This window comes from Scatophagus argus, chromosome 7 (assembly GCF_020382885.2).
Source record: "Scatophagus argus isolate fScaArg1 chromosome 7, fScaArg1.pri, whole genome shotgun sequence".
Classification (NCBI taxonomy): Eukaryota; Metazoa; Chordata; class Actinopteri; family Scatophagidae; genus Scatophagus; species Scatophagus argus.
Genome location: NC_058499.1, coordinates 18,588,650 through 18,602,758, shown reverse-complemented (window position 1 = coordinate 18,602,758; position 14,109 = coordinate 18,588,650). Strand labels below are relative to the sequence as shown.

Here is a 14,109-nt window from a genome sequence, read left to right as displayed (position 1 = left end):
TACATTTCTTACTCTAAACGTGCTGTTGCCTATGGGCATAAAAGTGTGGTGCACTTTATTTTGTTACTCAAACAATCATGGCACGAAAGGTGCAAAGTGTATATTTATTGGTTTTGAACATGGTTTTTGTATTGATATTGACATGAAGCTTTTATTTCTGAAAAGTGTTTTAGTATGATTAAATTTAATATTAATATTTTAATGTGATGTTTGCTAATAAAACTCAGAAGAAGAAAGCCACACTGCTTTGTACTGATTAGGTGTGTCAGTTTTGTTAACTGAAAGCATCAGCTCAAAGACATTTGACAACAGTGAAAAGCTCCTGTTGGTTGGTAAAGGAATCTTCTAAAGCCAAAAGCTGGAACATCAAATTACTGTGTGGCTTTGATCTGCTCCATGCACCTTGCAGTCAGTCTAGCTGTGAAGAGCCAGAGCTCTCTGCATGAGACGATGCGTCAGAGGGGAGTTTGGCCTCACTGCATCGCGCTCCACCAGAAGACATCTGTGAGTAATCAGCACAACACAAGACAGCACCAGGAGGTGAACAGAGATTCAGAGAGACAAGCCGAGGGAATAACCTTATCAATAATAAAAGCATAACATGGTATACATACAGTGGATGCCAGTTACATAATGGCAGCATGAATTCTACATGCACTTGGTAAGACGGCAACTGGAGAATACTGAAGTGGACAGCAGCCCCAGCACCAACTATATGTTATCATGATGAAATCAGTTATCATCACCAGTGCTTTAGATAGTGCAAGGTCTTTCTTTCCTCGTCTTATAATCTCTCAACAGATTTTCACATTAAAAAAATAAGATGGCTAGCCCTGAAACTGGAAAGGAAGCATTCTGTTTGGTCTGAAATCTCTGTTGGACATTACCTTCCCATTTTCTGGTGATGCTTATTCTCTGACTTCATGGCTGCATGAATAAGCAGTTGATTGAAGATGTCCCTCTGTAAACAACAGTGGACAAACTCATAAACAAACACTGTATATAGTCTTTCTACCCTGTTGCGGTATATTGTATGTACACTGTTGCACCTTGGGGAACAGTTCTCTAAACACAAAGAACACAGAATGTATGAAGTCCATCAGCATCCATCACAGAGATTCATTATTCATACATTGGTGCACTGTGCTCCACTATGTAGCATGTTCACAGACTGAAAGCTTTCAGCTCTTGTGCCGAGCATTCTTCACCGCTGGCCATTCAAAACATCAGGGATTTTTGTTTTACTGAAGAAAACACAATACAGTACAAAGACATCCAAAGAAAGTATAGCCTTGAGACTGTATGTATTTCAACTGTGAGAGAACTGTAGTTTGGTTCAGATGTTGTTTCATTTTACCTATTAGACCTAAGTCTGTGGACCCTACCTGTGCATCACTACCGCCAATATCTACCAAACGGTAGCGTAACGGGTACAGTAGCTCCATAGCTTGATTGTAGTTGCCCTGGTCATACTCCATCATGGCCTGACACATTGGTATGCCAATAGTCTCAGCCAGCTGATGCTGCTGATTGTCCCCTGGTTCTCTGTGAAGGTTTACAACAACAGATTTAAAAAAAAAAAAAAGACAATGAGGTACTCCAGAGATAAAAATTAGGATTCACAGGTAACTTCACTTTAGCTGTACGAGGGGGATCCCGTCATTTTTAAAAAGAAAGCTCAAGGAAATGAAAGCTGTGAATGACACAAAGATATAATCACTTTCATTACAAAAAATTCAAAACCTGCAGGAAAAGCTCCAGGTTGGTTTATCTCTGTAGGCTGGCTTGTGTATTTAAGCATTAGACAACTAAAATGTAAAAGGTATTCATTTCCAAGTAGGATTCACTTTACTGTAAGGCCAAAAATTCCATACTGCTGTGAAGCTTTCTTGGATGCTGTGAGTCACTGCCTCTGACTGCAAGAGGAATATGTAAAATTACTTTATGGCAAATTTGGATTATGTAAAGCTACGCAATCCGTGGAATTAAATAAATGCAAAGTTCAAACATCACCTCTGGCCTTGCCTAAAATGTTAAGTAGAGCTGTGCTGAGGTTTCTTATTGTGTCTTATTTCTTATTTAGTCAGGAACCAACTCTCAAGAGCGGCCTACATCCCCCCCACCCCCACCAAAAGGTGCATTATTCCCAGACTCTTGCACACTTGCATTATATTATGCAACACTGAAAAACATAACATGGTTTTAAAATTAAGCTTTTCTGTGGGTTGTGTGCTGGATAAAATGGATAGCACAGGCTGTCCGTGGTCAGACACCACAGACCTCCAGAGAGGCAGCAGCTGCTTGTGCATCTGCTACAGAGGGAAGACCTGGGACTCTGAGATGGACTGAGCTCTGAATTCTTTTTCTGACTGCTTCCTATCTCTATCTCGCCGTCCTACACTAAGCCTTGTTTCTGTCTCAGTTTTACATAAGGCTCTACATGTGGTTCTTATGTAACGCTGACAAAATGTTGAGGTGTGCAGTGAAGGGTAGAAATGGTGCAGAACTTACTTAACCAATTCCTGTAGGCCCTCCAGCAGACGCTGAGAGGTCCCGCACTCTTTAGCTCCCAGTGACACCATGAGGAAGTGGAGGTCATTAAACAAGGTCACATGATCATCAGTGTGAGGTTGTGTTACCAGCAGGAGCTCTCGCCAGCGGTCCTTCACGCTCACGCCTGACACATGCACAAACACACCAAAATTGCTTGAAAGCTATATGACAGGTGCAAAATCAAGAAAAACATACTTTTAAAATGTTGGCAAGCCATTAAATATGAACAGAATAAAAAAATGATTAGCAGTTCAGCTAATTAGCTAATCAGCTTCCAACACAGCACCTTGAGCTTCAGATTAATGAGGTATGATAACTGAGATTATCTTACCTAATTAACGGTTTCATTAAAGACCATGCTATCTTAAATGATCTCAGATTAGATGCTGCAGTCATCCTTTAGGATGTTAGCAACAAATAACCAAATGCTGCAACATCTTCATCAGACAAATCAGTGTGAGTCTGAACATTTCTAAAAGTGACACGGATCACTTCAAGAATTTTAGACAAAATTTTAGTCAAAGTGTAACCACTGGCATCCAAGAAGTCATATGTGATAAATGCACTGCACTGCATCATAGACCCTTGTGCTCACTTCCCAATTTCCTTTTTGCAGTGGTCCCACAGCCAATGATAGCTTGTGAATTCCCATGTTAGTCCCTATCTTACCCTCCATTTCCAGTCTGTAGAGCATTGAACTGGCATCTACAGTGTCCAACATGGATCCTGAGGCTTTGCAATGTCGGAATACCTTAGGAAAACAGGACAAAGTTTTAACATCCACCTTGAACAATGAAGAATTTAATATGTGCCTCCACAAAAACAAAAACATTTTTCAGGGGAATACATTTTTAAATAGACAAGTTTATGTCCTGCTGGACTTGAGCAGTTAAATATTCACAATATTCAGCCAACTTGAGAAATTCTGTTGTGTTCAAACTCACGGCAGCGGTAAGTAACACTATGAAACAGTCTTGAAAAGGTACAGGACATGAAAGGGCTTTACTTTAGAGTGAATAAAAAAATAATCAGCTTTGGCAGTTGACAGTGAAATGTGTCTTAGCATGGATTTGACCTCCATTTGCACACACTTGCCTTCTTGAATCACAACAAGCACAACATATTGCTTTTAGTCTGCATCCCCTGTGTATTGGTACATGCATGGTGCTTGAAAGGACTGAGTGTGGATGTACTCAGACAAATAAACTATTAAAGCCTTGATGCATATTCTCAACATAAACCAACCTGAGAATCATATATTTGCAGAGCAGCTTCATATTGCCCCTGTGGAAGAGGAAGAGGTGAAAAAGATGGTTTTGAATATCTTTAGACTTCAGAGTTAAGCAAGGTTGATAGATTGTGTTGCACAGATGCAAACACAAATTAATCTCACAATATAATTACAACTCCAAACTTCGAATTACCCAGGGGAAAGGATATCATAAATACAAGTTCCACAAACACTCCTACTGCCAACTATTCACTTGACTGAGAAAACTCATTAGAATCTTTACCTTCTCAATGAAGTACAGAGCCCAATGCCAATAGTTGTGACTGGCCAGCATGTCAGATGCCTAGAATTAAACAATACATATTTGAAATATTTTTCCTAGGGTTATTTTTATTTCAATTTAATTCCAACAAACTGTACAGAATTGCACAAGGTTGCTGAGATGGGAGTCATCAGAAAAGTGCCATAGGAACAGCATAAGGTTGTACCTGCCAGTATTTCTCTCTGCTTTCCATGAACTTCAAGCCTTTGTCCAACTCTGCTCTCATCTCACAAACGTGGGCTACAGAGTGGACACACCAAGCATCTTCTGGAGTCAGAGCAAGGCCCTGCACAAAGGAGTTTAACAGTTTAAAGTAAGGAGAAGGAACACACACACAGCAAAATGACGACTCAAAAATAATGGCATGCTCAACTCTCAATTACTATCTTTCATTTTATCAATGATGTTCCTCAATCTTCTCTCGAATGACCGCAGCTACTTTGTATGCATTACGCATTTAGCACAGAAGAGTCAGGCAGCTGAAGGCTCAGAGAGCTGCTTATTATTGGTGTTCGACAGCAAATTACTTGTCGAATTGAACTGACACAATCACGCAGACAGCCTTGAACACCCAGCTACAGTAATGACAACAGTGTCTGCGACAGACTACAGCGGAGAGGAAAATCTCACCTCCATGGCTACTTTCTCAGCCTGGTCATAGAATCGAGTCTCCAGCAGACCAAAGGAATACAGTCCTTTCAGATAGCTGAGGGCACAAACAGGCAAAAAAATATCTATTATTACAAAATACAAGGCAGGAAGAACTTTCACTCACTTATTCAGTTTAAGTATTATGATGAAAAGCAGACATTAGTTTTCTGAACATGCCTTGAGTAATAACACACACAATTTTCACACAGTTTGTTAAAAGTAGTATGTATGTTAGTATGTACACTATCAGCATCTCTGTATAAACGGCATACTTTCTTGCACACGTGTTTTTATTTTTCATTTGTGCCTTTTTTTGCTCAACTTCTTCTCAGAAAACATTTACTGCTGGTATACAGCGGCTGCATGAACAGCATGTAAGTGTGAGACACTTACATGCTGTTCATGCAGCCGCTGAAACTCTTGCTTTCCATTTGCGGCCTTGTTAATAGTAAGAGCACACTGCTTACGTGAGCAGAGATGTTTAAGAGCATGATGTAGAAAATTGTCTCACCTATTTTTTCCACATCATGCATATCGTTCTCTGCGAAAACAGACCTGCAATAACTGACTGTAATGCAAAATCCAATCCTGCACTAACCTTTTGTCCACTTGGGAGCAGCAGAAACAACATGTTAACACAACATTGACAAGTATTCTTTTTTGCTTTTTTCTGCACTTCACTCTCATTACATTTATAACTAAACTAATAAGATCAATGAGTTTTCATGTCATTAAAATAGCTATCATGTATGCTGTCTTCTGTACCTGGACAAAGGCAGATGTGGCTTCCAGTGGGGCATCACCCGAGCCACAGAGTCCCTCATCTGGGTTTGGGCTCCCATGTAGAAGAAGGCATCATGAGCAAACTTGAGTGCCAGCATATCAGTGGGGTGTTCAACCAGAATATCTTCCCATACATCAGAGGCCTTGGGAAAATTGCTAAAAGAAACATGAGTCACTGTTAGAGACAGACACAGTTCTGTGAACCAATAGACAACAGAACAAGTGCAGCAAGAGAATCACACTGACGTCAATATGCTTTGTGTTGAATGGAGGGAATCAGAGGCCCTTGAAAAACATAAGCATCCTCTATGACAATATTGAGAAACAAAATGTCTTCTCCGTACCACAGTATATCCGACTATACCAGAGGGAAAAATGCACTACAGATAAAATACAAATATTTCTTGCTAGACTGTGTGACTGGAATTTAGTGAAGAGCCCTGGCACACAATCTTCCAGATCTGAAGCATATGACTGTATCACATGGGGAGAGAAGAAGAGGAAATTAGAGCTGAATGCTGCTTCATAGATAAAACACCTTTTATAGTCTTTTGATGACTAAAAAGACTTTCACAAGCAACCCATTTCCTCTGGTGTGCTGGTAAACAGAACTGATGTCTTCTCTACTGGGGCCTATTGTTGCCTGACTGCACTGTAGCACTCACTTAAATACATGTTACATTAAATCAGTGGGAATGTCTGTCTTTTGGTCAGATTGACAGTTTCATGGAAGGGGTGAAAACTCAATAACACGCATCTTATATAATGAAATATCAGGCAGGTCAATGTGGTGGCAGTCTGTGATGTCCACTGCAGTTGTATAGCCTGGTTTCACACGGGATGGTCCCATGTCATGGAGAGGTTAGGGGGGCTTAACTAGAATGGCACTGATGACACCACCCCAGCACACCACCATTAAGAACAGAGCACCAGACTGGTTAAAGAGTCTCCTCATCAGACACAGTCTGCTTTGTCCCTTCCTAAAGAAGGTGTCAATCTTGGGTGTCCACTCCTCTTTAGATCCAGGTACCTGAATGATGAGTGGGACAGAGGGCCTCCTACTCCATTCAGTAGTCAAACAGCTCTTTCTTGCTGATTATGAGCTTTTGGTGATTGATGCACCATTTAACAAAGCACTCTGTCAGTCCTTATTGTTTTTGTTGTGAATATACAACAAGAAATAATTGGTGGTCTTCTTATCTGAGCACAGGGAGAGAAGGGAAGCTGTGTGTCCTCTTGACAGTGACATACAAAAGGTTCAGGATTTTCTTCTGTCTTGTTACACAGTTCACGTATTGTTCTAAGTTTGTGAGGAGGAAGGGACAATGTTATTAAAAGTAAGATCTTGGGACTATTTAGCTGACAGCTTTCGACAGTTCACAACTCAAAGAAATATGAGCTTATTTATTTTGAGTTTAAAACCGTATTTAGCTTCTACGCAACCAGACTTTTTTAAAAAATGAAATGTATTTCATTTAACAGGATGCTTTTACAAATTAGACAACAGCTTTTAAAAATGTTTTTACAACATTCACCCCTCACAAACTGATTCTGCATCTCCACACCTTTAGTTCTATGTATGCTTTATTCTATAGAGAACTTCACCAGATGTTGTGTCTTAGGGGGAACTATTGTGTGTCTTTGTGGAAAATGAGTTTAGGACAGAGTTCTATATATTTCTCGATAATAATCACCACAGGCCCTTGTATTACTTCTTTGTTATTCATCCCATTGTTCTGCCTGCATTTCCTGCGACAACCCGGATCTTACCCACGAGAGAAGAGCTCCATAGCCTTGACGTGGAGTCTCTCTCTGGGAGAGATGTCCTGACTGTTGGCCAGCTCCACTGTCCGCCTCACAGCACTAGCCAGACGCTCATTCAGACGGGGGGAGCTCGCTGTTCCCACCAGCTCCAGCCCTGTGCTGATCACATGGCCCATAACTACAGGGAAAACAGATGACACTCGTCTTATCTTCTGGATTTTCTCACTTTACTTTAAAAATAAGTAAATAAATAACATTCTCTCTTTGTTTAATGAGAGATGAAGTTACCGACTCCCTGTTTTCATCTCCACTGTGTTCCCTCAGGATAACATGAGGTGGCTCACAGGGAATTCATTGTGTATTCTGGCTTCAAATTGGATGTTTATTCCAGTCATGAATTGAACTTTTGACACACACATTTTGTTACAAGGTCACTACTCATAGAGATATGCATGTGCTTTGTTTTCTATTAAATACTGTACAAGCTTAAAGGGACATCAGCATTTGAATTTTTTTTATATGTATTTAGATTAGATTGATCATTTTCTCATGTTTCTTGTTAGTACTGTAAATCATCTTAAACCTGAAGACCTCTGTTTGTTTTCCTCATGTAACTACAGGACAGACAATGTTTAAGTGACTGGATCCTGTATTTGCAACAGTTAAATGTCAAAAGCAGCTTGCATGTTCCCTGGAGCATCAATAAGTGTTGAATGTGCACAAACACAGAAGCAAACCATTTCGAACACACAAGAGATCAAACTGAAAGCATCGGGATAAACAGCAGCATCTAAAACACTGACTACAATTCATACAAATAACTAGTTTAACAGACAGGTGCTGATCAACCTGTGCTTCATTTTCATTTTATACATTTTTGAAAAATATTAGATTTATACATTAACCTAGTCATAAGATAATTTCTTACTGTGTGCTTACATTTGATTCATAAAAATGCTGATCATAAAAGCTTTCCTTAAGGTAAAATAGACACTCCACGTTACCACTGCTCTTAAGTACCTGCATTTTTAGTCACTTTTAAATAGGCTGTTTTTGCAGTGGATGAATTTAGCACTGCTACCTTCATCTATTCCTTGTGGTTTTTTTTATGCTTGACTCATAACACTGATCTGCTGCTGCCTCCTAGCATGGTTTGCTTTGAAAGGTTTCAGTGTCTCATCCGGACATACCCAGTTAAGTAAAAGCAATATATGAATAAAATAAATAAATAAAAAACATGTTTGACCACAGACTCACCAAAGTTAGGGTCAGCTGCCTGGATAGCAGAAATGCATCCTTCAATTCCTCCCAAGGTTTCATCATTCTGCCATTTCACATACTACAAAGTTGAAATGTTAATTGTAGCTTTTGTTTCGACTTATATACACAGCAGTCTGCAGACAACATGCGTGTGTATGTGTATTCTGTGTGTACAGTGGAGAGGTAAGTACAGTATATGGGTGTTAAGTAGGTTACCTGAGTGAGTATGGCATCATATAGTTTGCAAGCCTCATTACTGCTGGTGGACAATGGAAGACCTTCTGCCTTCCATGCCTGCAAAGGTAACCCACACTCAACAAAAGTATAAATGCAACGCTTTGCTCCCAATTTTAACAAGCTGAATTAATAGATTTAAGACAACGTTATGAACCCAAAAGACTTATTTCTGCCGGTGTGCAAATTTGTTACAATCCAGTTCAGTGAGTGCTTCTCCTTTGCCAAGATCAATCCGCCTGACAGGTGCTGGCATGTTCAAGGTGCTGTTTAAACAACATGATTATTGCGCAGATGTGCTGAGAAATGAAGATGAATGGTTCAACACTGTGTCTCAGGATCCCGGAGTATTTCCATCCATAAAATGCAGCCGTGTTTGTTCTATAAAGCTTATGCCTGCCCATACCAACACCCCACAACGGGGCACCGACATTAGAAAATTGCTTGTCCACACAATGCCATACATGCTATCTGCTATCTGCTCAGTATGGTGTAAACTAGGATCCGTGAGAACACTTCTGCAAAGTGCCAGGTGTCATCGAAGGTGAGCATCTGCTCGATCAAGTGAGTTTTGTTCAGAAATTCTTTGGATGTACAAACTAGCTACTGGATCAGCTGTCCAGGTGGCTGGTCTCAGACAATCATGTAAGTTAAGAAGCCACATGTGGAGGTCCTGGTGCCGCTGCATGCGGTCTGCGGCTGTGAGGCTAGCTGGACAGCCATGTACAACCAAATTCTCTGAAACAACGCTGCAGACAGCTTATGGTAGTGAATTGAACATTCAATCCACAGGCAACAGCTCTGGTGGGCATTCTCACAGCCAGCATGCCAACTCCACGCTCCCTCTGCACCATCTGTGGCATTGTGTTGTGAGATAAAACTGCTCATGCACACCTGTAAGGTGGATTAATTATCTTGGCAAAGTTTAAGCAAACATCAACATGGATATAAATACATTTGTGCTTAAATCTAGGAGTAATACTGTCTCTTGTGTGCATTAAAACGTCTTAAACCCAAACATTAGGACGAAGGTATAATTCACTGTATTGATACACCAGCAGGGACAAAGAGCAGCATTTCTGCCCTTCCTGATACTTATCTGTAGGCATTACTTCTAATATTATCTCCACGGATTTGTCTGCAGCACTAACAACCTTGCTAAATGTGCATTTAGTGTTAACGTATTTTTATACACTGCATGGTATTAACTCCGAAGTCAAACACAGTTAAATCCCAGTCGTCCCACGCTGGCATATTTTCGCTTTAAGTGGTAGTAAGTTTTATTATCAGTTCTATTTATGCTAACAAACCAAACACTTCTGTGTAACTCAGTCACCGCTCACTTTCATGACAAATGCCAACAGCCAATGTGGTTTCATTTCTTACGCAAAATGTTAACCTTTTCTGTTGTAGCGACTTGTTGTGTTAACCTTTTGTTTAGTAGCGACTTGTTGTGTTAACCTTTTGTGTTGTAGCGACTTCTTTCCGAAGACCCACACTTACCTGACAGTCCCTGAAACTCGAAGTGTCCATTATTCAGATGACGCTTGTGACGCAAGTGTTCAACCACACACCGGAGCTACGAGAACTTTAACACAAAAAGGGAAAAAAACGTAGAAAGCAGACCGGATGCAGTTGGACTGCTTTCAAATTAAGGGCATAAGTGTTTACATTTGTGTATAGTTAAGAGAATAAACAGAAATCCTCGGTGTTAAGTCAGTTTTATTTGGTGATTTGATTTTTATGAACTGCCCCTATAGCTTATTTAAGTTAAAGGGTACTCCACCGATTTTAAACATATGGGTTAGTTTGCTTTTTCTAAAGAGGACTGTAGTCTTCAGTGGGTCTGGATGAGCCAAGTCTGTGAAAATTACCTTTGTTGACATCATCAACAGGGTTACTAGAAAATAACCCCCTAATGATGTAAGGCTGGGAAGGTCTACCAATAAAGGTGCTATTGCCTGCATTGTGGGAAATGTTCGATCAATGTTCCTTCCTTTTTCTGTCCCAAACGTTTATGGGAAATGTGACACTAAATTGCTGGACCACTACCAATACCTACATTTGTCCTTTCTACAACATTGTCAGATATGTAGCTGGTTTATCAAGTATTTATCAAAATGCTGTTTAGTATGTTAAGTATACATTTGGCTTCGAAGTCAATCTGCTCGCTACAGTATCCCACAGCTCTACAGAAACAAACAAATTTTAGTTTAATCATTCATTAAGTCAGTGCTGTATTGGCAGTAGACAGGGCAGTAACGGTTCTAGCCGGTGAGGGGAAAAAGTAGAGGGGAAATCACCCATAAAATGATGTCAGTTTTAGTTTACATTTAGTCGGCTTAAACACGTGCATAACCATTTCTGCAATGGGGAATAAATGCACGCAAACACAGTTTACATGCCCTTTTCAATACAAAATACTGTTTTTCACTCGCCATTGCATGATTTTCGAAAGTTTTCAAATTCAGCTCAGATATTTACTGAGCATCATTGACAGTTCACATAACCTCACTTGGCCCCCTTGTCTCTTCCATCCATTTTCTATAGCGCTTATCCGTCAGGGTCGCGGAGGGGAGCTGGAGCCTATCCCAGCTGAGTACGGGCGAGAGGCGGGGTTCAACCTGGACTGGTCACCAGTCAATCGCAGGGCTGACACACGCACACATTCACACCTAGGGGCAATGTAGAGTAGCCAATTAACCTAATGTGCATGTTTTTGGTATTGTGGGAGGAAGCCGGAGTACAGGGAGAACATGCAAACTCCACATAGAAGGGCCCAGACCGGGATTCAAACCTGGAACCCTCTTGCTATGACGCGACAGTGCTAGCCACTGCACCACCGTGCCGCCCCCTTGTCTCTTCCTCCTTTGTAAATAGTTTTGACAGGTGCTATTTAATATATCCATTTAATGAACAAAATAATATACAGTTGAATACTGGATGATCTTTTGTTCTAGTGTCATATGTTTGAAAACGTGCGACTGTAATATTTTAGTTTATCCACCTTTATCTAACCCTCTATCAGTATTAAACTTGACCATAATCACCACAATTAAAGAGTGAGATTTTAGTAAACAAAGATTTAAAAGAACAACTGCATTGTTTTATTGCCATTTTCAGCATACATCCAACACCCTATGCATTTTAGCTACATGAAGCATTTACATAACAAGTCAACAGAACAGTTTAAAAATTAGGATTCATTTTCTTTACATATAATACAGTTTGCACACATGTTAATAAATATCAATACAATCATGTCAAACTTATCACACACCATCTAAAACAACAACCCTTAAAATTATGTAACTTTTTTTTTTTTTTTATTCACAGCTCATACCAAGTGATAAATATAACCTCTAGTGTTTTTGTGCTGTGAAACAGTGACCACCTGGATTTTTACAGTTGTCTAAAGGATTTCAGATGTGACTACCCACCAGATAAACCACAATGTTTCTCTTTGATGCAAGTTGCTCATAGCACACTGCATTTCTTGAGCACCCCATTTAAAATCATTTGTTTGTTTGGGGGCCTGTTGTATAAAATTGAAAAAAAAAAAAAGACAAGTAAAAATCTTGAGTTCCAGTGGGATACATAGACACGACTACTTCTAAAGGAAGTCAACTCAGGAAAATAAAATATAACTTAAGTACCAAGAATGAAAACGAAAAAAAGGCATCTTGTTCAAGGGTTAAGTATTAACACTGCCATATACTGATAAAAGTGTTGTGTAGTGTGCAAGTCCTTGTGTCATACCGCTCAGATATTGCAGCGCATCTACCAACAGAGACAGCCCTGTGGCACAAAAGGAGTAATGTGAGCTACAGTAATGACAGTGAAATCAGCTTCATTAATAACGTCGCCGATGTTAACACACGTGGTAGGAAACCTATCTGAACCTGAGGAGAGAGCTCCGTCCAAGAGGAAACCTTTCAACAGTTGGTTTGCGTTGCTGCTGTTCACCACAGTAGGAAACATAAGCATCGAATATCAAACATGGACAAGTACTTGTAAACGTTAACTGTCGGTGTGATCATTGGATGGCATGTCACAGAGAGGCCCATCATTATCGAAACATATGAAATGCTCAAGAGTTAATATGTAGTATAAGTCTTTCTTCTATGTCCTAGCAATCAAAGACAAGATTAAGTTCATCTGTTTGCCTGCAGTCTTCATTCCTGCCATGCATGGCTTATTGGTGCATGGGAGTTATGCACAAGTGCAAGATAATGAGATTCTGGGCACTCTCGTGTGAATGCACAAAAAAACAAAACAAAACAAACAAAAAAACAGTTAAAAGCAAACAAACATAATAAATACATTAAAAAAAACATGGCCATATTTAATGAATTCTTAGTGTTGACTCACTAAACATTCAGTGAGGGAAAATGAGAGAGGGGAAAAAAGCATTTCTTAGTCTGTTGTGGTTCATTAGGATGGAGAGTCTGTCAGTTTGTCACTGAACAGAAAGGCAGCTTCAGCAGAGGATGTCCTTCCTCCAGTCAGAGTGAAAAGGGAGAATCTCAGATTGAGACTGGAGATATCACTCCAGCATTTGAACAAACCTCTGTAGCAGTCCTTTTTGAAAAAAAAAAAAAGAAAAAAAAGACAGGACTCTCATCCACTGTTGACAGGACTTTTTCTACACAACTATACACATAAACGCAATTCTTTACAATTCCTTTACATCAGCAGGACCAAACTGCATTCTTCCCTTTAGACAATCAAAAATGATACACGTCTTTAAACATTCTCCCAAAGGCCTGCCCCTCCTCCCCCTGCTTGAGAGGATTCACTCGAAGGCTGGGATGATAAAGCTGTGAATCTACTCGCCTCTCCACCCAGAGAGAGGGAGCAGAACCACAGAGTGATTAACTCGCACTGCCTTTGGGCAGAGGATATGTAAACAATGCGGACTGCTGCAATGGCAGAGGCAGTCATAGTCTGCGTTTGTGTGTGTTTGGGAGAATCTTTACACATTCACTGCTGCAGGTGTTCACCAGAATATTCCGATCGCAAGTGACCATGCAAAGCAGAGACCGCCTATCACACGTCAACTCCTTTAAGCCCAGTTGAGGTTGAAGCCTTTGGAGAGCATAACGGCCTCCAGGTCCTTGTCCTCCTCCTTCTCCCGAAGCCTCTGCTCCTCCAAGAGGGCAACCAGAGCATCACGCTGCTCCACCACCTCCAGCATCTCATTCAGGATCTGCTTCTCCTGAGCGAGCTCCTTCTCCGTCTTCAGGTGGTCTGAGAGAGGGGCAGGAGAACAGGGAGTTAAAGACAGAGACCACAATATAGAGATGTGAAT

At 40.4% G+C, this 14,109-nt stretch overlaps 2 protein-coding genes across 15 annotated transcripts in view; both read right to left on the bottom strand.

Annotated features, from left to right (window-relative positions):
- Positions 1–90: 90 nt before the first annotated feature.
- ttc38 (tetratricopeptide repeat domain 38) lies at positions 91–10,457 on the bottom strand. Its single transcript, XM_046394400.1, has 14 exons — positions 10,302–10,457; positions 8,781–8,858; positions 8,562–8,643; positions 7,311–7,482; positions 5,523–5,696; positions 4,737–4,812; positions 4,273–4,392; positions 4,068–4,127; positions 3,799–3,837; positions 3,223–3,304; positions 2,512–2,677; positions 1,386–1,545; positions 888–961; positions 91–502 (listed from the first exon to the last, which is right to left on the bottom strand). Exons 1-14 carry the CDS (start codon positions 10,329–10,331, stop codon positions 415–417), a joined length of 1,401 nt encoding a protein of 466 aa, XP_046250356.1. The 5' UTR covers positions 10,332–10,457; the 3' UTR covers positions 91–414.
- A 1,425-nt stretch (positions 10,458–11,882) lies between these two features.
- The window catches only part of mical3a (microtubule associated monooxygenase, calponin and LIM domain containing 3a), an 81,392-nt gene continuing 79,165 nt past the window's right edge, over positions 11,883–14,109 (bottom strand). For all 14 annotated transcript variants that reach the window (XM_046395515.1, XM_046395516.1, XM_046395528.1 and 11 more), the window contains one exon: positions 11,883–14,048. In XM_046395515.1, the coding sequence (XP_046251471.1) occupies positions 13,864–14,048 (185 nt within the window). In that variant the 3' untranslated portion in view covers positions 11,883–13,863. The remainder of the gene's footprint in view (positions 14,049–14,109) is intronic.